The sequence below is a fragment of the Pseudorca crassidens genome, chromosome 7 (genome assembly GCF_039906515.1).
Source record: "Pseudorca crassidens isolate mPseCra1 chromosome 7, mPseCra1.hap1, whole genome shotgun sequence".
NCBI classification, from domain to species: domain Eukaryota; kingdom Metazoa; phylum Chordata; class Mammalia; order Artiodactyla; family Delphinidae; genus Pseudorca; species Pseudorca crassidens.
Genome location: NC_090302.1, coordinates 80,864,229 through 80,891,145, shown reverse-complemented (window position 1 = coordinate 80,891,145; position 26,917 = coordinate 80,864,229). Strand labels below are relative to the sequence as shown.

At 48.7% G+C, this 26,917-nt stretch overlaps 1 protein-coding gene across 8 annotated transcripts in view; it reads left to right on the top strand.

Moving 5' to 3' along the window:
• The window catches only part of FAM219A (family with sequence similarity 219 member A), a 55,060-nt gene extending 28,218 nt beyond the window's left edge, over nt 1-26,842 (top strand). For 2 of the 8 annotated variants that reach the window (XM_067744645.1, XM_067744643.1), the window contains exons 2-6: nt 19,127-19,175; nt 22,164-22,266; nt 22,521-22,601; nt 23,227-23,281; nt 23,815-26,842. In XM_067744645.1, coding sequence (XP_067600746.1) covers nt 19,127-19,175; nt 22,164-22,266; nt 22,521-22,601; nt 23,227-23,281; nt 23,815-23,973 — 447 coding nt within the window. In that variant the 3' untranslated portion in view covers nt 23,974-26,842. Of the gene's footprint in view, nt 1-13,417; nt 13,445-19,126; nt 19,227-22,163; nt 22,267-22,520; nt 22,602-23,226; nt 23,315-23,814 lie in introns of those variants that run through there. The other 6 variants (XM_067744642.1, XM_067744640.1, XM_067744646.1 and 3 more) reach the window with 5 other exon arrangements.
• Nucleotides 26,843-26,917: the final 75 nt, after the last annotated feature.

The window sequence follows — 26,917 nt, the reverse complement described above, 5'->3', positions numbered from 1 at the left end:
AGCCCCAGGTCCTACTCTTCAGCCAGAGGTTGTGTTTACTGTTTGGGGAGATTTCTTGTGGTTTTTTGTTTCTTTTTGCCATCTCCTTGCCCTTATGTCTGAACTCCCAAGAACTCCCCTACCTCCGGTGGTTCACTGCCTGGTAAACATGGCTGCAAGCCCCAGGTTGTCAGAAAGCACTCTGAACAGAGGATCAGAGCAGCCCAACCCCTATCTCCCTCCAAAGGGTTTTCTGATGGTTTGGATTCCAAGCGGGCTGCCCACTCCTCTGATACTTGACAATAAGAGTTGGGCCTTACTTATATAGTGATGGGAGTGTTTATCAAGCAAAATCCGAGCCTGACCCTTGAGTCACAAAGAAAGCTGTGTCTGCTCAGCTAGCAGTGATCAGTCCCCACGAGAAGGTGACTTGGAGTTGAAATGTATGAGGGGAAGGACTATGAGAGCATGTTGTAGAGGGACCTAACGTAGCCTGGTGTTCATGGGAAGCTACTTTTTTTTTTTTTTGCGGTACGCGGGCCTCTCACTGTTGTGGCCTCTCCCATTGCGGAGCACAGGCTCTGGACGCGCAGACTTAGCGGCCATGGCTCACGGGGCCCAGCCGCTCCGCGGCATGTGGGATCTTCCCGGACCGGGGCACGAACCGGTGTCCCCTGCATCGGCAGGCGGACTCTCAACCACTGCGCCACCAGGGAAGCCCGGGAAGCTACTTTTAAGGAGTGATGTGTCAGCTCAGCCATGAAGGACAAGATCTAGCCAGAAGAGGAGCAGGAGGTGGGGAAGGATCTTGGTGCTCCATTAGGAGCAAAGAAGACCAGTGACGCAAAGTATAGTAAGCCAGGGGAAGAGGTGAGGTTGGGGAAATGGAAGGAAAGGCAAGTGACTGTTTATTTGCCTTCATCCTGGTCTGAGGAACTTCTTTCAAAAAAAAAAAAAAAAAGGGCTAGTTGAGACCCACTCAAACTGCCATGGCATGCCCCCAGGGGAGGCTGGTGCCTGTTCCATCTCCCTAGCTCAGGGGACGCTCACAGGAATGCTCGGGAGAGGTGCTTCTAGCCCCAGCCTGGGGCTCACACAAATGGAGTGGTCCTCACAGCTCAGAGGAAGTAGGAGAGAGGAAGCAAGAAAGACTAGACACTTACTTTCCCTACGAAACCTCTCTGTATGTTTCTCCATTGCTTTGAACTATTTATTAATACATGACAGAAGCCGTTTCCCTATTTAGATGGTTCTGCTGGGAATTCCACACCATCGCCCCCCCTCCTGAGGTAGATAAAAAAAAAGTCAGCTTTCAAGATTTTATACTTGGATTTCAGAAACTAAATTACATTACTGCGTCCGGTGAGACGGCGCCATTGCCTGTTCCTATCTGCATGCTCCAGGCACTGCGAGGCCGATAACATCAGTGTGTTGAAGCGGCTGGATCCAGACAATTTGCAGCTGGCTGGAGCTGGGCCAGAGGGGGGTGGGTGGCAAAATTCTCTCAGAATCCAAAGCAGCCCTGTGTTGACTGTAGACTGGGATCCAGGATTCTCGGGTTCTCTCCATAGACCGTCAGTTCTCCTATCTACAGAGAGAGGACTTGTCTTAGTTCCACCTACATGTAACAGGGAGTTGATAATTACTCTCTTAAACATTGCAGTAGGATAAAATCACCAAGGATCCAATGCTTAGGTTTTCATTGGAGTGAAAGATAGAAGGGAGTAGGGGAAAGAGTGAAAGTTATAATATGAACAAGGCAGATTCCTACTGCCTATGAAATTAGGTGTCCGTATAGAAGCCAAAATACTCCTGGAAATGGTTATTCTGGGCTTCTTAGAAGCCCAGATGTGAGGCCTTGTAACTAACTTTCTGACTGCTACAAGGTTGTGGAGTGAAGAAAAAGCATTGTTCTCCTGCCAGGGGACATAGGAACTTTCTGGAGTTTCCTTTCTAATTGGAACCAAGATTTAACTCTACAGAACAAGCATCCCTTTAACAGCAAAAAATTTCCAGCTTGTTGGGTTGTTTCAAATGCATCAAATGGCACAAAACGTCCATTCAACTCTGGCAGCATTCATAGACCTATTTTTGTAAATAGCCAAACACAGTCCATCTTCTTTTTTTAAAAAATATATTTATTTTATTTATTTATTTTTGGCTGTGTTGGGTCTTCATTGCTGCACACGGGCTTTCTATAGTTGCAGCGAGAGGGGACTACTGTTTGTTGCAGTGCACGGGCTTCTCACTGCGGTGGCTTCTCTTGTTGTGGAGCATGGGCTCTAGGCGCGCGGGCTTCAGTAGTTGTGGCCCGCGGGCTTAGTTGCTCCATGGCATGTGCGATCTTCCTGGACCAGGGCTCGAACCCACGTCCCCTGCATTGGCAGGTGGATTCTTAACCACCGCACCACCAGGGAAGTGCCTCTTCATCTTCTAAACATAATTTTTTTCAAAATGCAATAGGCCCCCAAAGTCAAGGTTTGTGTCTGGCCTCACTGAATTTGCCAGTCCTCTGCCCCAGCGCAGGCCTGGCTTTCCTATACCTCAGTGCCCTGCCCGCTCACCCATGGGTTCTGATGTTTGGATGCAGGAGACAGAAAAACTAGGATCTACACCAACTCTAACTGTACCATTTCTTAACTTTTCTCACAGTGGAGACATGCAATTTAGACTCCATGACTGTATCTGATTAATAAGTAAGTCAAAAGACTCTTCAGTTTTACTTTGTTTATTTTTGCAGAAAAGTATTATTGAAGGTTTTAAAAGTGAGAAATCATGATCACTAAATAATCATGATCACTCAGAGTATAGGTTCTAAGATTGAGCCTCTGCTGGATGTTTGCGGTTGGTGGAGCAGGTGTTCCAGATTCTAGAAAGATCTCAATGCAAGCTCTTCCTCTGGGAATCCCTCTGTTCTGGATTCCCAGGCTGCTCCTGTTAAGTCTCTGCAGGCTTCCTGCCCAAGGACTACAAACCCAGGGTCTTTTTCATTTTCCTAATAAATTATTTATTTTTTATTTTTGTCTGCGTTGGGTCTTTGTTGCAGCACGTGGGCTTTCTCTAGTTGCAGTGAGCAGGGGCTACTCTTCTTTGCGGTGCGCGGGCTTCTCATCGCGGTGGCTTCTCTTGTTGCGGAGCACGGGCTCTAGGCGCCTGGGCTTCAGTGTTTGTGGCACGCAGGCTCACTCGTTGTGGCTCGTGGGCTCTAGAGTGCAGGCTCAGTAGTTGTGGCGCACAGGCTTAGTTGCTCCGCAGCATGTGGGATCTTCCTAGACCAGGGCTCGAATCCATGTCCCCTGCACTGACAGGTGGATTCTTAACCACTGAGCCACCAGGAAAGTCCCGAAACCGAGGGTCTTTGCTGCTTTTTTCCATCTTCTGGGGGTGATGACCCAAGGTAGTCAGGACTGTGGTGCAGCCAGAACTTGGGGCAACTGCACACCCCTCTGCTTGCTGTTATTTTGAGGTTGGCCAGACCCTGGTCAGAATCCCTTGCCTTCAGCCCACTCTTGCCCACACTTCCTAAGAAATGCAGACCTGCCTTGATCTCTGGACCATGGCTGGACTTCTCTATTGAAGGGTTTCTCTCTGTGGGGAGTCTCAAGCCTGCCAAGGATCAAACCCATAATTGTTGAGAAAATTGTTTCTGCTGAAATGTCAGCAAACCAGAGAACGAACGGTATGTCTTGAGTTCTCTTTCTCGAGGTCTTTGAACAGCTGGCCCCTCTCTGCTGGCTCTTTCCCCCAGCCTCAACCATCCTCCAGTTTCACATTTTCCTTCTCAAAACCTTTTCCTTCCCTGACGTCCATGACATCAGTTTCTCCTTGGTGCCCTGCCTCTCTGACCGCAGCTGTCAGTCTTCTTCTGCCCCCCACTTCACTTTTGGTGTTGGCCAAATTCTTTTCTCCAACCCTTCATATTTATAGACATGCATACACACACCCCTGCCCAAAACAAAATCACTAAACTTACTCTTATTTCTGCTTCTCTGTCATTTGGTGGCATCACAATTCACCCAGGCACCTGAGTCAGGAAGAAACCTGGGAGTTATCCTTGCCTATGTCTTTCCCTCAAACACAGATCCAATCAGCCACTGAGCCCTGGCAGTTTGACCTCGACATGTTTTTCTTTTCCATCCCCTTTTCTCCAACCCCACTGACGCTGCCTTTTTCCAGCTTTTATCACCTCTTGCAATGCCTCTTGTCTAGTGCCCTGCCTCTAGTTTAACCATTCCTTCTCATTCTCCCCACACTGCTCCCAGAGTGATCTGTCTCTATAAATCTGACGATGGGCTTAAAATCCTTCAATGCCTCCCCATTATTTCCAGTTAAAGTCCAAAGCCCTGAACATGACTCACAAAGCCCTTCATGATTTTAAGCCTTCATCCCGTTCTAGTCTCATCACCTGCCACTTCACCCTCTACCATTTAACATCCCAGCAAAATTGAGCTATTCCTTTTGCCATATAGTCATGCGTGTCTTCTTCCCCACTACTTTCTTTTCTTTTTTGTTCTCTATTCCTTTCTTCATCTGGTTCACTTCTACCTCACCCTTCATGCTTTAGCTTTCTTTGAAGAAGTCTTCCCTAATTCCTAAGGGCGGGATAGATGCTTTTATCTTGTGTATCTAAAATATTCAATACAAACCTCTGTTCTAGCCCTTGGCATATTATTAAAATTATCTGCTTATTCATTTACCTTACTGGCCTATGAGCTCTTCATGGGCAAAGACCACATTATCTTTGTATCAGCAGCACCCAGCACAGTGCCTAGAATATAATATAATAGAAAATGTGGGACCAGAACTGAATTAGTGGCTGCGACCTTTTTATTTCGTTTTCTTGTGCTGCCCTCTGCTTTTCTCTCGTGGGCTCAGCATTCACAGTTCCCAGTGCTTTTTCTTGCTTGCTGCTTCCTGCCAGTCTCTCTCTCTCTCCATCTTGAGTTATTGACTGCTTCAGTGGCTCTAATATTTTCTTCCTATGGAGAACTCATTGAGCAGGAGGCTGGTGATGAGAAAGCATGCATGCCATTTTCTAAAGAGGGGCTCCAAGTATCGGCTGAGCACTGGAGACATGATTAGACTAGTACCAGCCTTCAAAGTGCCTGCTTTACAAGACCACAGTCCCACGGCTATGGAAGTTCTAGTGTGTTGTTAATCTCATGACTTTATCTGATGTCTCTGAGGAGGGGCTGGGATATTTTTAAATGAGCAAATTAGATTCAAATCCTAGTACTACCACCTTCAAAGTGTGACTTTGAACGTATTGCTTTATACAACCAGGTTCTTCATTTTTAAAACAGGAATGATATCTACCTTACTTGGTCTTTTAGGAGGATTAAATGAGATAACATACATAAAGCATCTAGCACCATAGCTATACATATATCAGGTGTCCAAGAGATCTTAAACAATTTGATAAATTCCAGAAGAACCACACCTGGGCTAAGTTGTTCTGAACAGCTCCCTGCCTGGGCCCAGCCAGAGCTCTTAGCAGAGTTGCCTCCCCAACATGAGCTTTGGGCAGTCTCCCTAATCTCCTCCCCCACCAAGCCATCATGCTGTCTTCACACTAAGAATGTAACCAGATTAAGGCTGGGGCAGAGAGCTCTTTGAGTGGCTGCCTGCGCATGGTGTAGGTGTAGAGGGGCTGGCCTAGAGCCTTGCTATTCAAAGTGTGGTCCCTGTACTAAGAACACTGGTATCACCCGGGAGCTTTTGTGAAATGTGTATACTCAGGCTCCACTCCAGACCTGCTGAATCAGAATCTGCATTTAAACAACATCCCCAGGTGATCTGTGTGCACATTAATGTTTAAGAAGTACCACCCTAAATTTTATTCCCTGTTATCAGCGTACATAAAATTTTGGAAGCTACTGTCATTAAAGTGCACTAAAACTGAAAAAAAAAAAGAAGAAGTACTATCCTAGAGGTACACAGATAGGCTCAGCAGGTATGGAAGGATGTAAGCTGTACAGGTGTGTCAGAACTGTCTAGAAGAGATGAAGCCTGCTCGAGTGTCTTCAGAGCAAAAGAGGTGTTCCTCAGAGGTGTGGGCTCAGAGCTACAGGGGGTCTTTGAGTAGGTATTGGTTATTTGTCGTTTCAGGGTCCCTTCCTGTGGATGCCTCAGGAATGAGGTTGTACCCTTGAGTTATCCATTCAGTGTCACTGCACCAGCCAGGGAGTGACAGGTGGGCAGGGAAAGACTCTGTCCCACCTTGAGCCTGGGGAGCCCTCCAGCAGGGACCCCAAGACCATCTAACTTTGCAGATGAGTATTGTTTCCCTGGAAAGATGCGTAACCAGCAACTGGCTGGCTTCACAGCTGAAAACTTGCCTTGAGCTTGTGCTAGTCTAGAATCTCCCCTTCCCCCTACTCTTCCACCACCAACTGGCCACTCGAAGAACTGACTTCTCTAGGGAAACTCAGATAGGGTTCATGAGCCTTTATGGCTCTTCTTCCCTTCTCTGACCTCCTCCACTTCTGAGCTGGGCCATGAGCTGCCAGGAGCCCTTAGCATTGACCTCCCTGCTGCACAAATCAGGCCTGGTGAGAGTGACTGCCTGAGGCAGTGAGGGTTTGTTTCACCAGAGCTACCATATCTTTCTCTTAGGACTCTGAATCCCTGTTTGCCTTCCCAATAAAAACACTTCTCAGCCACCCACCTAGATCCTCTCGACCCTTCCCTGTGGGAGAGTTGTCTGTGCATCTCAGTGGTAAAGGAAAAGCCCCTGATGTACTCAACCCACTACATTTCTGTACTTGACCCACAGAAATGGGGTGGGCTGAGTGCCCTGTGGCAGAGTAGGGGTTGTACTAGCAGCAGCATTAAAAAGTAGTAAGAATACGGACTTCCCTGGTGGCGCAGTGGATAAGTGCACGCTCCCAATGCAGGGGGCCTGGGTTCGATTCCTGGTCAGGGAACTAGAGCCTACATGCATGCCGCAACTAAGGGTTCGCATGCCACAACTAAGGAGCCCACGTGCTGCAACTAAGGAGCTGGTGAGCCGCAACTAAGGAGCCCACCGGCCACAACTAAGACCTGGTGCAACCAAATAAATAAATAAATATTTTTTAAAAAGAAGATTAAAAAAAGTAGTAAGAATGGCGTCCTAGTCCCAGCGCTAAGCCTCACCGGTCATTGCTCTAAACCCTCTTGCCAAAGTACCCATTGACCCAATAGCTGAGCCTCTGCTTTGATCAAACTCCTTCCCAGGCCTGACCCTCTTTGTCAGGGAGGATAACAAACCTCCACTGCCATCACTCTCTCCTCTGTGCTCCCACCACCCTTCATGTATTCCTACCTCCCATGCTCCTCTCTCTGCATAAAATAGGCTAATTTGTGTGTCTGTCAACTCCCCACCTTTCAACTAAAGTCCTCTTGGCAAGAACCAGGTCTTGGTGTTTTTCCCTCCCCAAAATGCATTCATTGTGCCCTGCCTGCCCCTTGTTGGTCTTCAGTGAACATCAAGTTTTTTTTTTTTAAACAAATTGCAAGCTCTCCAATGCTTAATTATTGGGATGACAAAAAGGAAAGAACAGGAGACTGCTCTGGCCAGAGAGCTGAGTTTTAGAACTGCAAGGTGTCTGTGTGAGCAGAAAGTGGTGCTTGCCAGGCATAATGGAGGTTAGAGAGTTAGAAGAGGATGAAAAGGAGAGGAAAGGCAGGGGCAGGAAATGCCACAGAGAGGAGCTATTTGATACCAGCCCTCAAGTCCATTGTCCATCGCAGTTGAGTAGCTCTTTACTCTTCCAAGGCCAGAGGAAAGGGATCAGAGATGGCAGCTCTGGGAAGGCCTCCCATAGACTTTCAGACTACTACTTTACTTTCTTGGGAAATCAAGGAGTGCAAAAGATTCAAGAACCAGTGCCGTCCTGGCTCACTCAGTCTCTTGAGTAATTGAAACTTATCAAAAATCCTCAAGTGAGATTTGGAGCCAAGATCCAGATGAGATCCACAAGTATTCTGGGCCGAGACCAAATGTCAACGTTTGTTGACATTTCTCTTGCTTCAGCTTCCTATCATGTGCTGACTGGATGAAGGACCAATCTCAAGGACTCTCCAACCAAATGCCCTCTGTCAATTCCTTGGCAGCATCTCTCCTCAGTGGTCTGTGCCTCCTTCCTTACACTGGGGAACTAGAATCCACATCCTGGAAAGAAACTGAAGGATCCTCTGGACCACATTCCTTAAAGCTTTAGTATCCCTGAACATCTGGTCCCCTTTTTTCTCCCTCCTTTGGGCCCTTCCAGAACCCCAGATTCCCTTGCCTTGCCCCACTCCCTTGATTTTATTTTTTTAATAAATTTATTTATTTATTTATTTGGCTGCCTTGGGTCTTTGTTGCTGCGCGCGGGCTTTCTCTAGTTGCGGCGAGCGGGGGCGACTCTTCGTTGTGGTGCGCAGGTCTCTCATTGCGGTTGGCTTCTCTTGTTGCGGAGCACGGGCTCTAGAGCGTGGGCTTCAGTAGTTATGGCTTGTGGTCTCAGTAGTTGTGGCGCACGGGCTTAGTTGCTCCACGGCATGTGGGATCTTCCCAGACCAGGGCTCGAACCCATGTCCCCTGCATTGGCAGGCGGATTCTTAACCACTGCGCCACCAGGGAAGCCCTCCCTTGATTTTAGAATCATTTCTATGAAAGGTCTCATCTCCAAAGTCTGTGTTGGCCGAAACTGAATTAAAAAAGAGAAGGGACTGCTTCCTCTTCACTGACCACCCTCATCCCATCTTCTCCTCCTGCCTCAAGCCCTGCCAGTCAATCTTTTTTTTTTCCATTGTGGTAAAATATACATAACATAAAATTTACCATTTTAGCCATTGTTGATCTACTTTTTAAAGATCTTTACACCTTCCCCCGTTTCTTCATTAAGTGAGATGGTCTTTCCCTAAAGAGGTTGAAATGGGAGCAGGTGAGGGGGAAGCAGGATTTGGGGCTCAAAAACCTTTCAGAGCACAATACTGTATAGGCCAAAACCTGTGTCTCTAGCTGGTCCAAGGAAAGACAGGTGCCTCCTCAACATCTGGCTCAGAGGATGAGCTTGAGGGTAGGGATGAAGGTCAGGGACTAGGCCAAGTCAAGCCTCCCAGAGGAACCAAGGTTTCTCAATTTCTGGCCCTGGCTCCTATCTCCTGGGTCATGAGGGTTGTCCCCTGGGCCTTTATGCAGAGGCTTCCCCCATGCCGTAGCTGCTACAGTGGGTGTCCCTGAGTTGAGGCACTTGTCCTGTCTCCCAAACAAAGGCTTTTTGGTCATAGCGTTTCCAGGTGAGTAGAAATGGGAATGAATAGTAGAACATCAATCTAGGATAAGCAGTCCTAACCATGAAGAAGGCAAAGCAGGATTCTAAATCTTTTTAAAAACTCACTGGTCCCTTGTCTCCCCATTTAAAAAATGAGTACAGTTCTTTGCCATCCCAGTACTAGCTTCGTATCTTTCACCATCTTTTTCTCTCCCTGTTTCTGAGTAGCTATTTTTGAAAACTCAGTAATGCATAAGAGAGTAGGAACTGCCACTCTCTCTGGAATAACTCCAGAGCCATTTTGGTTAATTGGCTCACCCCAAGTCTGAAAGCAAAGGAGACTTACTCTGTGAGGTTTGCCTCCTGGCTCTGTAATTTCAGCCACAGTTCCTACAGCTGATGTGCTGGCACAGGCCAGGGACCAGCTGAAGCATGGTGGCCAGCTACTAACTAGGCAGTACTGGTGCTCCACTTAGAGCCTTTCCCAAGCTGCAGTGTTAATAGTCTTCTCTCCTTTTGTTCTTAATTGGTGGCCTCAAGTCAGGAGATTTTGTCTGGCAGATGATGCCCAGAGGAAATTCTATTCTTTGAAAGAAGATTCCCCAGAGGGAACCAGGTAAATAAGGACTGGAGCAGAGCTCTCTTGGAAGATGATAGATAGATGTGATGACCTGAAATGCCTCGGTACACAGCAAAAAATAAAATACTAAAAGGCCCGCTATACCTCTTGGTCATGACTGGAGGCATTGTAAATTGGAACAGTCCTTTGGGAAAGCAGTTTGGCAATATGTATCAAGAATCTTAAAAGCGCTCATGCTTTTTTACTTAGTAATTCTACTTTATTTAAGAAATCATCCTAAATGCAAATATATATGGATTTCAGTGTAGCATTATTTATAATAGTGAAAAAGTACAAACCACCTGAATGTCCAAAATAAGTGAATGGTTAAAAAGTTATTGTACATCCCCTCTATGGATATTATGCTGTCCTTAAGCTGATGGTTAAGAAAGCTATATAAAACTATAGAGAGTTGATTATGTCCTAATACTAATTTTTTTAAATACAGTATAAGATACAGTGTGTTTTTTTAAAAATGTTGTTCTATGCCTATTTATTAGTTGGTACTTACCGGTTACAGTAACAAAATCCAACTCAAGCTAGTATAAGCTAAAAAGGCAACTAGACAGTAAGGACACTAGATTTTCTCATAGTATCTAAGGACAGGCATGACGTCAAACCTTAGAAGGGTAGGGCAAGTTCTAGAACCAGAACCTGAAACCTAGGGAAGGCTTTCTCTGTCTCTTGTGTTTGCTTCTTTCTGAACATCAGCTTTATTCTTGTCTCCCTGCCCAATGGCCTTCTCTCCTACCTAATCTACAGTCTTGAGCTTTACATCTCCTCATCATCCCACTTCCCAATTCTGGGGGAGGCTCTGATTGGCTCTGCCTGGTCTAAGCAAGGGCAAGACCACACAAAACCAACATGGTACCTAGAAGCCCACCCCTGTGACCATGAGGACAAGAGAAACACCAGCTCCCAGAGAGGGAAACCCCCTATTGTTGCTACTGTAGTATACACAGAAGACTCAAATACACTAGAACATTAACAAAGATTACCTCCAAGTGGTAAAACTCAAGGTGATTTTTTTTTAATTTTGGCATGTATTACTTTATAATAGAAAAATCTATTAAACTCACCATGGCTAAAGCTGTTACTAGCCATGGGGTTCTGCATTTTGGTTCTCCCAATGACAGCCACCACAAAGATACTAAAGCTTGGTGGTGCTTGTTTTTGGTAATGAATTCCATCCTAGGAGCTGTTTAAGGAAACAGAAAATCTTCAGTTACACACAGGACTAACTTGAGTTCTTGAACTCTAGCCCAGCCATAAGAATCCTTTCCACTTCTTTCTGGGGAACTTTCTTTATCCCATAATGCTGTGCAGAAGTGTGGTGTGTGTGGAGAAAGTGTGCTTTCCTTCTCTACTACCAGCACCCAGTCCAGAGCTGAAAAGGAATGGACACTCAGTGTGTTGACTTTGTTTGAACTGAGTCTTCTTTTAGAGAAAAACCTTGAAGATTGAGGGGATTTAGACTGGTAAGAGAGGCCTCCCTGAGCTCGACAGGATCCTCTGCCCTCTCTCCCAAATTCAGGCTTCACAGACTTTCCCAGCTCTTCTGTTCTTCTTCCCCTCTTTGTAAGAGCTACGAACAGTACTTGGAAAGACTGTCTCCCTTGTTTCCCTGATTCTCCTTCAGATATCCCCCAAAAGACCTTATACCTCAGAGAGGTCTTTGTCCTTCCCTATAAGTGGGGCCCCTAAGGGCCCACTTATGTGTCCTAAAAGGACTGAAGTCCTGGCCAATTGCCTGGCAATTCAGGCAGCTCCTGGAGAAATCCTGGTGAAGGGGGAGATAGGGAATAAAAGTGGGAGCTGCCCAACAACTGGACTCAGGAAATGGGACTCAGGACTTCAGATCGTACCGCAGAGCAGGAACTGTCATTGGCCAAATAATTCTCTTTTTTTTTCCACATCTTTATTGGAGTATAAATGCTTTACAATGTTGTGTTAGTTTCTGCTGTACAACAAAGTGAATCAGCTATATGTATACATATGTCCCCATATCCCCTCCGTCTTGAGCCTGCCTCCCACCCTCCCTATCCCATCCATCTAGGTCATCACAAAGCACCGAGCTGATCTCCCTGTGCTATGCAGCAGCTTCCCACTAGCCATCCATTTCACATTTGGTAATGTATATATGTTAATGCTACTCTCTCACTTCATCCCAGCCTCCCCTTCCCCCCACCCCATGCCCCCAAGTCCGTTCTCTACGTCTGCATCTTTATTCCTGCCCTTCCACTAGGTTCATCAGTACCACTTTTTAAAATTCCATATATATGCGTTAGCATACGGTATTTGTTTTTCTCTTTCTGACTTACTTTACTCTGTATGACAGATTCTAGGTCCATCCACCTCACTACAAGTAACTCAATTTCGTTCCATTTTATGGCTGAGTAATATTCCATTGTATATATGTGCCACATCTTCTTTATCCATTCATCTGTTGATGGACATTTAGGTTGCTTCCATGTCCTGGCAATTGTAAATAGTGCTTCAATGAACATTGTGGTACATGTATCTTTTTGAATTATGGTTTTCTCAGGGTATATGATGTGCCCAGTAGTGGGATTTCTGGGTCATATGGTAGTTCTATTTTTAGTTTTTTAAGGAACCTCCATACTGTTCTCCATAGTGGCTATATCAATTTACATTCCCACCAACAGTGCAGGAGAGTTCCCTTTTCTCCACACCCTCTCCAGTATTTATTGTTTGTAGATTTTTTTGATGATGGCCATTCTGACCAGTGTGAGGTTGGCCAATTAATTCTCATGTTGAGATGTTGAGTCAGAGAGAGATGAATGCCTTAGAGGCTGAATGAACAGCCATCTTCAGGGAAGTAGAGAGGTCTAACCAATGCCTAGACTGGTACTGAATATTCTTGGACTGGAGGTTAGGTTTCTGCCAAGCCATGGACATTGGATACAAAGGCATAGTGTTGCCTTTTTGGGATCTCCCTCTAAATACTGATGTCTAAACATGCTTATTACCACCCATTGCCAAGAGATGTTTTTGGGGAGTGGCATAACCCTGCAGGGGACCACAGCCCCAGGTAGCTTCTGAGCCGAACAAGTTGTGACAGAAACAGAGTTGGTCTTTGATACCCTATCTTGCATCATCTACCTGTCAGAGAGTGGCCTGATCTCCAGATCTTTCCCTGTTTTCCCGTTTCCTTGTCAGCACTACCTTTCTTCCTGGCCCTGTTCCTGCTCTAATTCTGTCCTGCTTCCTGCTTTCACCCAGGGGAATTGAACAAGGTACAGACATGACTCTATTCCAGAGGTAGCCTTTCAGTATTTCATAACTCAGAACTGCCTCCACCAACTCCCTCCTAAAACTAGAGGAAAATTCATGTGTGTTAGGGGAAGAAAGTTTAGATAATGTTGGTGCAAGCGCTTTCCCTCTTCATATCTCATTCTAAATCCATTTCAATTTCCATCTTCCAGAAAATTAGTGCTTGAAGGTGAGGACAGAAGTTACCTTTCCTGTGGGAAAGTGAAAATTGAATCATGTCGTTTGAATCATCTGTGCTCAGTCCACAAGACAAAGGCAGAATTGTTCAGCACCACGGAGAGTACCTTTCATCTTGAAGATGAGATCAAGGGTGGGTGAAAGATGAGGATTGTGTAGCTGGGACCCCCACCAGTCTGATCTCCTTCCACTCCTGGCTAGCCACCAAGTGTCCCTCTTTTCCTCAATCCCTTAGCATTCACCCCCTTCTTTACTTAACTAGGCTTTTAGGAATGAACTCCCTTACCTTTCCACCCACCTTTCTGCCTCCATGTTATCTGCATCCCCCACCCATCTTCACCTCCCTTCCATTTCACCAAGGAGCCTTCCTCCTCTGGTCTGATTCTGGTTGCATCTTCTCTTGACTCCTCAAAGACCATGCTCCATCAAACATCTCCTTGTTGACCCAGCTTCCTTCCCTTCAGTCTAGGACAGTGGTCAGGTGTTCCCTAGCTCCAAAGAGTCCTTCAGCTCCAAAGCTCCCTCTGACAGTCATTCACTCTCATTCCTTCTCTTCTCAGTTTAGCTCCTTGAAAAAATAGCCTGTGTTCACTGTCTCTACTTCCTCATCTCCTATTCCCTCCTAAATCCCCTGGAATCTGGGCTCTGTTCTTACCATTCAACCAAAACTCTGTTTGCTGAGGCCACCTGTGACTTCCTTATTTCTAAATATTGTCTTTATCTTATAGACTCATGTGTTTATTTGACCCTGTTGATTTCTTCCACCTTGAAACTACTTGAAGGTCTCCCTAGATCTTTTTCTACATCTCGTCTTTCTGCTCCTACTCAGTCTTCTTCTTCCACTCATTCCCTAAGATTGGATGCTCCTCAGGACTCCATTCTTGGCTCCTATCTCTTTTCACTGTGCTCATTCTTCCTGAGAAGACTTATTCTCCTCTGTGGGCTTCCACCACCACCAGTCCACATCTCTTTCCTGAGATCCCAAACCTCAGTTCCTACTGACTAATGATGCCATCTAAGTGTCCAAAAGCCACTTCAAGGCTCAACATGTCCCATACTGAGCTCATCTAATTTTCCCTGAGTGTAGTTATGCCTTCTCCTGCATTGTCTGTTTTAGTAATTAGCGCCCCTTTCCCAATTACTCCAAACAGAAAACTAGGAATGTCTGGACTCTTTCTTCTACATCTTATCTCTAAAGTCTGCTACTCTACCCTCTTTAACATCCTCCTTTCTGGCCTTTTATCTTCTGCTTCTGTTTAGCTCAGGTCCCTGTCATCTCCTGCTGGCACTGTTGCAGTAGTTTTCTGACCTTCAATCTCATTCCCTTCCCCTCCATCTTCTATATGGCTATGAGAGGGTCCTTCTCCACCTCAAATCTGATCATGTTACTCCCCCACTCAAGGCTTCACTGGCTTCCCCATCATATTCTTTTTTTTTTGCTGTACGCGGGCCTCTCACTGTTGTGGCCCCTCCCACTGCAGAGCACAGGCTCCGGACGCGCAGGCTCAGCGGCCGTGGCTCACGGGCCCAGCCACTCCACGGCATGTGGGATCTTCCCGGACCGGGGCACAAACCTATGTCCCCTGCATCGGCAGGCAGACTCTCAACCACTGAGCCACCAGGGAAGCCCTCCCCATCATATTCTGAGTAAAGAACAAAATCAAGACCCATCCTCTCCCACAGTCTGAGCCCTCCTGGCCCCACAACTTTATTTCCTGCCACTTTTCATCATGCCTTCTAGATTTCAACTATAGCAAAATACTGTTCCTTGAATATACAATGCTTGTTTCAGGCTTCTGAGCCTTTGCAGATGTTCCCTGAACATCCTTCCTCCTTCCTCTTAAGCTAACTGGTGAACTGATGTTTTGAGATCTTTTCAAGTGTCTTCCTCTGTGAAGTTTTCTCTGACTTCTTTGTTCCTTTCCCTCTACTTTTATGGCCCTTGTTACATTTACTGATAATTACTGGGAGTTCCTCAAGGATGGGCCTGTTTCTGTTTATCTTTATGAGCCCCAGGCCTACCACTCTTAAATAAGTGAGAGAAATGCAGCATAATGAAGTGAGGCGAGAGAGAAGACAGAATGCCCCCTGATCAGGCCCCTCCTCCCTCTGTGGAGGGAGCATCTATTCCACAGACATCTTCGCACATAAGCCAGGCCCCCACATGTGTGGTGCCAGGGCTGCTGCTGTGGATCAGTCACTGCCAGGGCACATTGTTCATGATTATGTGGGTCCCACGGAGCCTGTACTAATAAAAACTTTATAGCTAGCACAAATGTAGTGCTCAGTATGTAGTATACTAACTACTATTCTAAATGCTTACATAGTAAGCACTAGATTACATAGTATCACTTTATCCTCACAGAAACCTTTGACATAGGTATTAGTATTAGTCCCACTCTACAGATGAGGAAACTAAATCCCAGATCACACAGCTAGTAAACGGAGGAGCCAGGATTTTCTTTTTTAAAGAGGGATCTTTTTTTTTTTTTTTAAATTTTAGAGGATTTTTAACTTTTTAAAAACACTTATCTAGGCTGCACCAAGTCTTAGTTTTGGCATGCGGGATCTTTGTTGCGGCATGAGAGATCTTTAGTTGCAGCATGCGGACTTCTTAGTTGCAACATGTGGACTCTTAGTTGCAGCATGCGGACTCTTAGTTGCAGCATGCATTGCAGGATCTAGTTCCCTGACCAGGGATCGAACCCGGGCTCCCTGCATTGGGAGTGCAGAGTCTTATCCACTGGATCACCAGGGAAGTCCCCAGGATTTTTTAAAAGAATAGTCTAAACTGGTCTCCCTGTATTGTTTTCTCTGTTTTCCCGTAAATTTAATAAGTTCTATAGTAAAGCATTTTTAAAAGATTTGACTAAATCAATGTGTTTTAAACCCCTCCCCCACCCTTTTTAAAAAAGCAATAAAACCCTTTCTTCAACCAAAATCTTGAAGAAAGGCTGATATGTAAATGAAATCAAAACGGATCTATTCTGGTTGAAGGCAAGCCAGATCCCCTCCTATTACTTTCCTCTCTCACTCAGCCCTGCCCAAGGCACAGGGCTCAGGAAACACAGTTGAATGAAAAGCACTGGACCAGACTAACTCTTAAAGATTCTTCTGGCACTTTTTCCTTCCTCTAGTTATACTGGCTTTGCATTGGCCATTAGCCTATATATTCTGTCTCAGAAACAGTGAGACTGAGCTATTAATCATCTCTGTAGTCTTTGGAGAATTTGTATGCAGGGTTGTAGAAACACAGGCTGCTGTTAGAGATGCATTTCAATGTCTGTCTCTGCTGAGTGTTTATTAATAATCTTGCTAATCGCCACTCTAGTTCCTGGATCTAGCTAACTCCTGTCAGGTGTCCTTGGGGGGCATTTTAAATTCTCCCTGATTTCTTGGAGCCAGATGCTTCCTTCTGCCTGGACTCCTCTCTGATACTTATATTCATGAATATTTCACATTTAATCTCCCTGATTACATTTCCATGTGATGGTCATGGTGCATTGGCTGCATGTCTCAGGAAAGACATACAGGAAGCCCATAGTAAAGGATTGAGTTTGCAGGCACAGTGCCAGAGATCTTTGTTCCTGCCACTAAGATGGCCTTCTATCATGGACAATGACGGGGAGATGCTGAATGATGAGTTTGCATGGGTCTTCTCAGTCTAGGGCTTTGCACCCTGGCTCTTGACCCAAAGGGACTGGCAGTTTCACTCAAGGATCAAATGCCACTAGGACCTGCCCAGTGGCCGCAGGGACCACACGTGGGTCCCTGTGACCAGAGTTGCTCAACAGCTTCCCAGCCCCCCATCCTTCCTGCACCACCTCCCTCCAGTGTTGCTACCTAGTACTTCCAGCCTGAGAGAAGAAACTCTGATGAACTCATCTGCACTGAGGAGGGAAAGTTAGCCCCAAATGCCTGAGAGCCTGAGTTCTTAAAGTTAGCTGTTGGAGGAGGCAGGGATGATGGTCAAAGAGGCAAGATGAGCCAAGGGGCATAGTGTCCTGGAAGCCAGTGGAGGAAACCATTTCCAAATGGATGTGGTATGTGTGACATGTGACAAATGCTACAGAAAAAGTAGAGGAAATTGGAAATCTGCCACTGCTTCCCTGGTAGGGCTCCACAGGCACGTTTTATGGGTTTTACCCTTTGAGAAGCCCGCCCTCAGGCTGCTTTGGAAGTGAGCCTTCCCTGCAGCCTAGGGCTCAGCCATCATGTCTCCACATTCCCTACAGGCAGCACTTGCGAGGTTGTTTTGACCACAGAGAGGCATGTAAAGGCCACTAGAGGCCTCCTGCTCCAGGACTGCAGGGGATAGATGCTGCCAGTAATCAGTCTCCCAAGAAGGAGCTGAGCTAGGGAGGCAGAGGATGAGGGACTTGGAAAGACTGTGGCATGGGAAGTTGCCTGGGATACAGGCACTGCAGCTCCCCGCCCCCCCTCACACCTGTTCTACCTTCCTGTCCCATCCCCCTCAAGGAGAGCTAAGGATGGAAGTCGAAGCAGAGGACACAGGCCCAGGTTCTGCCCTCGGGAACTCACAAACCACTATGGCAACACAGCCCAGCCTGGGCCTTGCACTCTGAATGGCCTAAGGAAACATAGACAAGGCCAGGATTTCCCTCCCAAACATTCTAGACTTTTCCCTTTTCCCTTAGTGACAAGCATGTTTTCATCCCCACTGCTTCATTCTAAAGGGAACAGAAATCACCCTAATGGCTATATACCCTTCCCTTGATGGGTCACCAGAAGCCACTCAGATCCCTGGGCCTGGAGCATTCTGCCTGCCTATCTGTCTGCGCTCCCTGTCCCCAGAGGCAGAGCAGGCACAGCCCTGGATTCTCTCTGCAATCCTTAGACCTTAGGCATACCACTCTGTGACCCTAGGCAGATGGTTAGGGTGGCAGCACCTGTATCAATGGTTGGTCATTAGTTTCTCAGGGAGAATGTATATGGCTCCAGCCCCTTCCAACTGACTGAGGCAGGGTGGGCCAAGGCCCTGGATCTTGTAGCAGAGATTTGGGGTGTTTGGGAGGGAATAGTGAGGCTAGAGTAGGACTCTGGGCAGCACGGCGCCCATCACAATGGGAAGAAGTCAGTAAGGAGGGCAGTGAGGGAGATCGAAACAGTTGCAGACCCTGGACGACGCACAGGATACATGCTTTCCTACCTTCCTTGTCATCTGTAGCGTCAAGCCCTGTGTGGGCAACACAGGACTAACTGGCCACCAGCTGATTTGTCATGATTTGTCTTCTCACCTACCATTCCCAGCCAACCATTTAGGTTCTCGCAGGAGACACTCTTTAGCACTCATCTGTGAAATGGAGAAGTCCTCATTAGAACGGCTGTGGCTGCAGCCTTGAAGTCTAGCCTGGTTTGGACAGTCAGTTCTCTGGATCCTGTGAAGGGGAAACAGAGGGAGAAGGCCTGTCTCAGGGAGCACCTACCCTGACCTAATGCAGACTTAAACTCACAGGAATCTAGAAAGACCTTTCCAAACAAGTACATAGGAAGGGCCCTGAGGAACAGGGCAACGAGTATGGGAGGTTGGAGAAGGTGGTCCTTTGGGTTTAAGGAATTGCGGTAGGCTTCCTGGGGGAGGTGGATCACACAGGACTTAAAAGATAGACACCCAGGTGGGCGTAAGTAGCTCTTCCACCCAGCTCAGTGTCTTCCTCCCGTGGTAGATGGGTCTGTCCCTCCCTCCCTGAATACCCTGCCTGCTGCCAGGGAAAAATACCTCCAGAGGACAGGTGAGAGCAGCCCACTGTGTTCACTTCCTAACAGCTCCCTATCTCTCTGCTTTCTCCCCCAGGACCCAGCCGCCGCCTCCATCTCAGACGGAGACTGTGACGCCCGGGAGGGTGAGTCAGTAGCCATGAATTACAAACCATCCCCGCTCCAAGTGAAGCTGGGTGAGTGTGTCTGGGGGGTGAGGGAAATGTGGGGAGTGGACAGACAAGGTGCTCTGGGCTGGGTTTACAATGAGGTACCACAAATAAACCAACTCAGGCTAGCTGATTCCAAGACTCCAGCCACCAAGTCATTGGCACTGCCAGGCACCTTATCTCCTGCAAGGCCAAGAGGGAAATTACAGTTCTCTACAGGAGCCCAGAACTCTAGAGGCATCTCTGAGGCCAAGAAGGCTCCAGGTATTCCAGGGGATAGCTGCAGGGGTGAAAGCATGGAACCCCAGAGAGTGGGTTGGCAGTCCCATCCAACACTGGACCAGGCTAAGAGGAAGCTGCCTTAGAGGTGGGGTGTCAGTTGCTGTGTCTGAGGGGTAGAAAGGAATGAGGCTCCCCAAACCTAGAAGCTGAGCCCCTCTCCCCATTCCTGTGTCAGCCTATCTGGAGATCTCAGGATCTCATCGGCTCCTGTTTGGGGGAGCTTTCCCATAGTTTCTTAATAAACCCAAATCTCTCCCCCACTTTCCAGGGTCACCTTTCCCTTGGGGGTTTATCTCATGTCCACTCCAAAGTCAGTTTATCCTACAGCCTGCTCCTTTGAAGTCACATGTCTCCCAACCATTGCCCAGAGCTCCTGCAGCTGCTGCTGTCACTTCACCCTACGCCGAACACTGCGTCTCTCCCTTCAGGGACCAGTTTCACTCACCCAAGGCTGCCATGCATAAACAGGCTTGTAATTAATAATTTGCCTTCGGGAATTCCCTAGCGGTCCAGTGGTTAGAACTCCGTGCTTCCATTGCCGAGGGCCTGGGTTTGATCCCTGGTCAGGGAACTAAGATCCCGCAAGCCACAAGGTGCGGCCAAAAATAAATAAATATAAAAATAAAAAAATAAAAATTTGTTTTCACGAAGAGAAGTTATAACATAGTGCATCCAGGAAAGAGTTAACAATTAAATACAGGCTGTCACTTACCTTCAAAACTTCTCTGCCATCCCTGCCACCCTCCTGCCCATCTTTCTCCTCAGGCTCCAGCTGCCCATCAAATACTGGACCCCTCCTTAGTCCTGAGAACCTTTTCCCATCTGTTCTAAAACATTCTCCCTCTGCAGCTGCCAGGACTCCTTTTCACAGAGTCCTGTTATGTTATTCAGCTTTTTGTTAACCTTGTTTTTCTCCTTCCAGACCAAATCTGGGGAGCCCCTCAGGCTGTTTTTCTAAACAAGAGAGCAATCCTCTCAGTGGAATTTGTTCATTGTCCCAGGACACCAAACTCAAACTGTTTTTGAGTAGCCAGTTTTATTTGCTTATTATTGTTTAATTTAACAATACAAATATTTTAACAAGTATAACTTCTCCTTTACTCTCGCCTGTCATATTCTCCTCCCCAGAGATCATCATTCCAAGCGTTTTTTAGTTTTTTCATTTTATTTTTTATTTTAACACAAACGGTATCATACTGTACATATTTTCTGAAACTTTTTTCGTTTTTGTTTTTGTTTTCCACTTAATGTCTTAGAACCCCTTCCAATATCAGTATATAGAGAATGACTTCATTCTTTTAAATAGTTGCATGGTAGTCTGTAGTTTGGTTTTCCCAGTTTATTGTTAGCATTTTTTGTTTCAAACAATTCCAACATGCTTTTTAAATAACACTTAAGAAATAAAATAAAATAAATAAAATGACACTTTTTTGTCCTGCCCATTACATTACCACCAAAGCTCCTCTAGAAAATTCACAACCTCGTTCCAGTTGCACTGAGGAAAATCCCCACCAGGAACTTTAAGGCGAATTGCGCCCCCTAGAGGCTTGGGGTGGTAACGGCAGGTGCTGCCTGCTGGAAAGGAGGTGGAGGCAGGTTTGAGGGAGTTAGGTGAGCAGTGGCAAAGAAAGAGGGTTAGAGACTGGGAGATGAGAGACACGGAGACATGGAGGTCGAGGAAATTCCAGAGTCACAGTAGCTGGAAATGCCCATCCCATCCTTCCTCTCTGGAGCTTGTGGTTATTTTATGAGAGCTTTCCCCTGGCAGTCCTTTTTCCAACATCGGGGCTGAAATGACAAGGAGGAATGGGTAGCCAGGCCTCCTCTAGGGCCCAGACAGCAACTGGCTACTGGTAACAGGGCCACACATGAGGCAATGGGTCACCTGGTTGCCAGCCCCATGAATCTGGTAGGCTATGGAGCCTCAGAGAATTCAGAGGCTGACAGATGAGTCAGAAGTAGTCTAGGCAGAGGGGCTCCCCCAGCCTCCTGCCCCTTACCCTGCCAGCCCCATCTGCCCCTCCCACTCTACAACCTTCAGTGGCTTCTTTTCCTTCTGCATTAATCCCTAACTCATCTGTTTGGCATTCAAGGCCTTCATGCTCTGAGTCTGTAATCAGAGGGAGCCCCCAGCCGCTTAGCACAGGACCTGAGACATGACTGGTGACACAGATGTTTGCTGAATAAATAAATGACTGAATAAATGTATCCTACTTTTCTAAACTGACCTCCCTCCATCTTCACCCTTCCATCCCATCCACATCCACACTTATTACACTCGACTTCTAAGTGCATTTTTCTGTACACTCTCCCTCCTTACTAGAATGCCCTCCTCTCTCCATCTCAAGGTGTCACCTGCAGGAAGCCCTGTCATCCTTCTGCTCTATGTTTCCTGCTCCAACCTTTCTCTGGAATCAAGCACACACTAGCTGCCCAACTTGGGAGTACAGCTCCTGGAAGACAGGGGTCAGCCTCCTCATGTTGCCCCCTCACTATCTGCCTCAGGTTGTGCAGAGCCAAGTACTGTCTCTCCCGAGCAGCAGGGCCTGGAGTTGTATCCCTGCCTCAGTTCTTAGAGAAGCAAGGGGTTTCACCATGGAGGCCCAGCCCAGGCTGCCCCGAACAGTAAGGCAGGGTGCCCCTGGGGGCAGGACACAGCTTCCTTCCCATGTTCCCCTGCAGAGAAGCAGCGGGAGCTGGCCCGGAAGGGCTCCCTGAAGAATGGCAGCATGGGGAGCCCCGTCAACCAGCAACCCAAGAAGAACAATGTCATGGCCCGGACAAGGTAGAGGCCCCACCCCCGCCCCGCTCCACCCTACCAGGGCCCTGCCAGCCAGCACCTATCTCTGCTGGTTCCGAGCCTCCCATCTTCCCTCCCTCCTCAGGCTCAGCTCCTCTCTGAGAGGAGAGGGCCTCCCAGGATCCAAGGTGGCGAGGGTGGCGTAGGGGTGAGGGAGGTGGTCGGCATGTCCTAACCCAGTTCCTCACCAGGCTTGTGTGCTTCAGTTGCCAATCCAGTCCCCACAATTCTCCACCCAGGCTGGTCGTCCCCAATAAAGGCTACTCCTCGCTTGACCAGAGCCCAGACGAGAAGCCACTGGTAGCCCTTGACACGGACAGGTGTGTACAGAGACATTGGGGCAGCCGGGCAAGCCACAGCAGCCTGTGCAAACACACAAGTGGGCTGTACAGGACGTACTTGCTATATTGTTGGAATTGGGGTGTTCCTCAGCCCGGACCTCTCCAATTGTGAACCCCCACAAGGAATGGAACTTCTTACCTGGAGGTGGGGGAGAGCAGAGAGAGGAAAAGGCAACTATGCAATCTGCTGCTGTCCTGGGACAGCTGATCCAATGGCTGCCCCTAAAATGGGCCCTGATGCCTTGCATGGCACCCTGCCCCCTCTGAGGAAGGCGCCCTACTGCTGGGAACATACCTGGCTAGATCTGGACTTTGGGAAAACCCAACAAACCAGGGTAATTTGAGCCTAGAAAAAAAAGGAGGGAGGGCTCTGGGGGATTTAGGAGGCTAAGCGGGGCAATTAATTTAGAAGGGTGGAACTAGGGAACCTGTCTTGAAACTGCATTCGCACAGCAAGCACCGTTTTTACTGAGACCGTGCTGTTTATTTGGAAGTGTTGGGGAGGGGTGAGGTATTGACTGATGGCGGTGGGGGAAGGTAAAGAGAGTTTTCTATTTAATATCTGGGAGTCACTTCCTCTCTGTCTTCTTTCCCCTGCGGCCAGTGATGATGACTTTGACATGTCCAGATATTCCTCCTCTGGCTACTCCTCTGCTGAGGTGAGGCCCCATCCCTTCCTGTCCTAAACACACGTAAGCAGGCCCACCTCCAAGAGAAGGGGTGGGGCCAACGCCAAATCACACCCTGAGGGGAGCAGTGGGCAAAGCTAGGCGGAGCCCATGCGGGGGCGGGGCCTGGGATAAGATCTGGCCGGAAAGAAAGGTGAGGCCTTGGACTCCGCCTCTAGTGCCGGGGGCCCAGGGTTAGGGACGGGGCTTGGACCCGGGTTGGAGCAGGAACAGGGCCCTTACCTAGACGACACCTTACGGGAGTGGGCCTGAAATGAGGGCAGGGCCCGAATAGAGGCAGGACCTAAGGGGTGAAGTTGCCCTTAGAATGGGGTGCGGTGTGTAGCGGGGTGGGGCCCCAGGGGGACGTGCTTGAGGCTGGGGCCGAGGAGGTGCAAAGCCTGGGGTTTTGGAGAGACCTAGGATGCAACAGGTTGGGCGCCGATGGCCTGGGCATGTGGCCCCGGCCCTGCGTGGTGCCTCCAGATGGTCCCGAGCCTGACCTCCCTCCCCTTTGCCTACAGCAGATCAACCAAGATTTGAACATCCAGCTGCTGAAGGACGGCTACCGGTTAGACGAGATCCCCGACGATGAGGACCTGGACCTCATCCCCCCCAAGTCTGTGAACCCCACCTGCATGTGCTGCCAGGCCACGTCCTCCACCGCCTGCCACATTCAGTAGCTGGCGGGGCCACTGCGGCCGGCCGGGGTGGGGCCGCCGGGGGCCAGGTTGGACCAGGCAGGGGCCAACCCCTCCCCAGCTCATCCACCTGCCCCCGGCCCCCGCGCACCCTACAGCCGCCAACCTCGTAACAGTCATTGCTTCCTCCTATGGTAGGACGTGTACCTCTGTGTGTTCATGGAGCCGGAGAAACCAAAACCGGGTCTCTCTCCACCCCCGGGAGTGCTGAGGAGGGGAGGGGGCGGTTTGTTCAGTTACTTGGGGGACCTCGCCCAGCATCCTGCCCCCTCCCCAAAGCTGCAGCCCAGTAGAGGAAAGGGGTGACTGGACTGCAAGGAGGCCAACAGTAATGAGTGGGAGAGGGATCACAAAGCCAGGGGTTTGGACCCACCCACGTGAAGCCATGAATCCCCCAGCACCAGCCAAGGAAAGGGGCTGGGAAGGAGAAAGGCCCAGGGCAGTAGGGGCAGGGCCCAGCCCCTTAGAGCCACCTCCACATGCCCCCCTGCTGGCCCACGTACCATCTGCGTTTCTACCCTCATCTCTAGATGGGAAGCCTGATAAAGCTGCCCAGTGGGATATTGTCCCCCACCCTTGGGGATCACTGCCTTCTTTCTCCTCTTTGCCTCATTCACCCCCTTCCTTGCTCTCTGGATTGTGTGGAGGGTGAGGTGGGCGTTACAGACAGCCAGAGTTTAGGGTGGTATGATCTGCCCTCACCTGCCCCTAACTAATGCATCTGTCTCTCTGTGCCCTGCCTCATCCCCCCACCCAACACACACACACACACACACACACACACACTTCTGTTCCATTCATTGACCCAACACACACACACACACACACACACACACACACACACACACACACACACACTTCTGTTCCATTCATTGGTCTCTGTCCCGGGCTGGAAGCAGGAGTTAAGGCTGGCCTCGAATGCCCCATTCCGGTCTCACTCTAGCCCAAGATCCCAGAGGCTGCTTCCCAGGAAGAATCTTCAAGGAAGCAAGCCTAAGAGAACACAGTGGCTGCATGTGTACGGCAGGGACAGCTTGGCAGAACGTGTGTGTGCCTGGGGCTGTGAGGGCGTGTGTCTGCATCTCTGCATTGGGCCTGTGTCTCCAGATGTCTGTGGCGTCTGCGGTGGGGAAGTGACTGTGTGGCCTGTTAACGGTGTGAGAGGCTGCTCAGCAGTGCAGTGGGCTGGCGGTCAGAAGGCTCCGGCACTCTCCCCGTTACCTCCAACAAGCCATTTATATTCTCTGGCTTTCAGTTCCCTCCACTGTACAATGAGCGGCATCTGAAATTATTTTTAAGGCTCTTCCAAACCTGAAGGCATTTCTTCATAGCAATTTCTGTGGAGGTGGATAAGGAGGTCTCTGTTGTCTTTTGAGTACATCTGGTGGCTTCCTGAGTTGCATATCATTCATTGCTTCCTCCTATGGTGGAAAAGAGAGGGGGAAGTTCCTGTGGGACCTGTGTATGCCTGAGTACAATCGGATCTTTTGGGAAATGTGTGAGTGTGTGTCTGTGTGTGTCTGTGCACGTGTATGTGAGTATCTATGGTGTGTGTAGCTGTGTGGGTGTCTGAGAGTCAGAATGTATGTACTACTGCTTCTGCTGCTGTTTCTCAGTGGTGGCAGGGGTGGGGGTGGTGGCTAGAAAAGCTGAGGATGAAAATCAAGAGGGAGAAGGTGACCAAGGCCCTCCCCTGGGCCTGGGCAGTATAGATCTGCCCCGTGCAAAGGAAAGCAAAAGCACAGATAGCCCACGCCTGGTCAGGTCTATGCCGCACAAACCCCGTATCCCAGGGCCACTCCTCCATGCTGACCTCCCCCACGTGCTGGCCAATCCACTCTAATATATACCACTCACATGCTGCCAGCATGCACAGGACACACACACAGCCCAGTTCCTGGCTGCCAGTCCTGGGAGGTGGGAGTTGGAAGGGGGCAAGGGCAGTGAGAAGAGAGAGTAAGGCTGCTGGCTTAGGAGGGGTAGCACCTCTCCCTGCACCACACCCAGGGACTGCCAGCTCCTGAGTGCTGAGGTGCAGCTCTCCACCCTCAACTCCTCCAACCCACGCCTAACTCCTCCAGTGCAGGAACCCCGGTTAGATGATGAGAAAATGCCAAAGGGAGGCAAGGACGGAGAAGACACCTGCAGGACTCACACGGCCCGTACTGGCCCCCACCTGAGCCTGTTTCTCCCCGCCCCCCCCCCGCCCCGGTCAGCATACCCACTCCCTGTCATCTGGGCCCCAAAACCAAGCTTCCTACTACTACTACCACCACCACCCCCCGCCTCCTTGACTCACCCTTCGAGAACATGGGTACCTCCTCTTTTCCAGGCAGGGCCCCCGCCAAGGCTCACTTAGACTGCTGCCTTTGCTGCTGACATGCTGTGTGACTCTGGCCCACTGCTTAACCTCTCTGGCCCTGAGGAATAAGGGAAAGTCTCCCTCCCCACAAGATATACCTAATTCCCTGGCAGGCAAGGGCTTCTAGCTGAGGCAGTGTAGCAAGTGTAGCGGAGAGAAGTACGAAGCTGGCAGCCAGCACTTTCTGGGTCTAGGGAAAGTGCATGGTTCCCTCCTTCCCTGTGGGGGAGGTTGGAGGGGAGGAATCGAGGCCTTAGTTTGCCCCCTGCCACCCTTGCCCCTTGTAGATACTGCCTTAACACTCCCTCTACCCTCAGCTCTGGCTGCCAGCCAGCCGTTTCTCCGTGCTCACTAATTTATTTCCAGGAAGGTGTGTGGAATACATGAGCCGTGTATAAAATTTTTTTTAACATTTCCATCGCAGTATTGACCATCATCCTTGGTTGTGTATCGTGTAACACAAATAATGATATTAAAAGCATCAAACAAGCCAGCCTCAGCTCCCTACCTGGGGTGCGGGCAAGGGGCAGATGGGCCGGGAAGGGCAGAGGACCAATCCTCTGA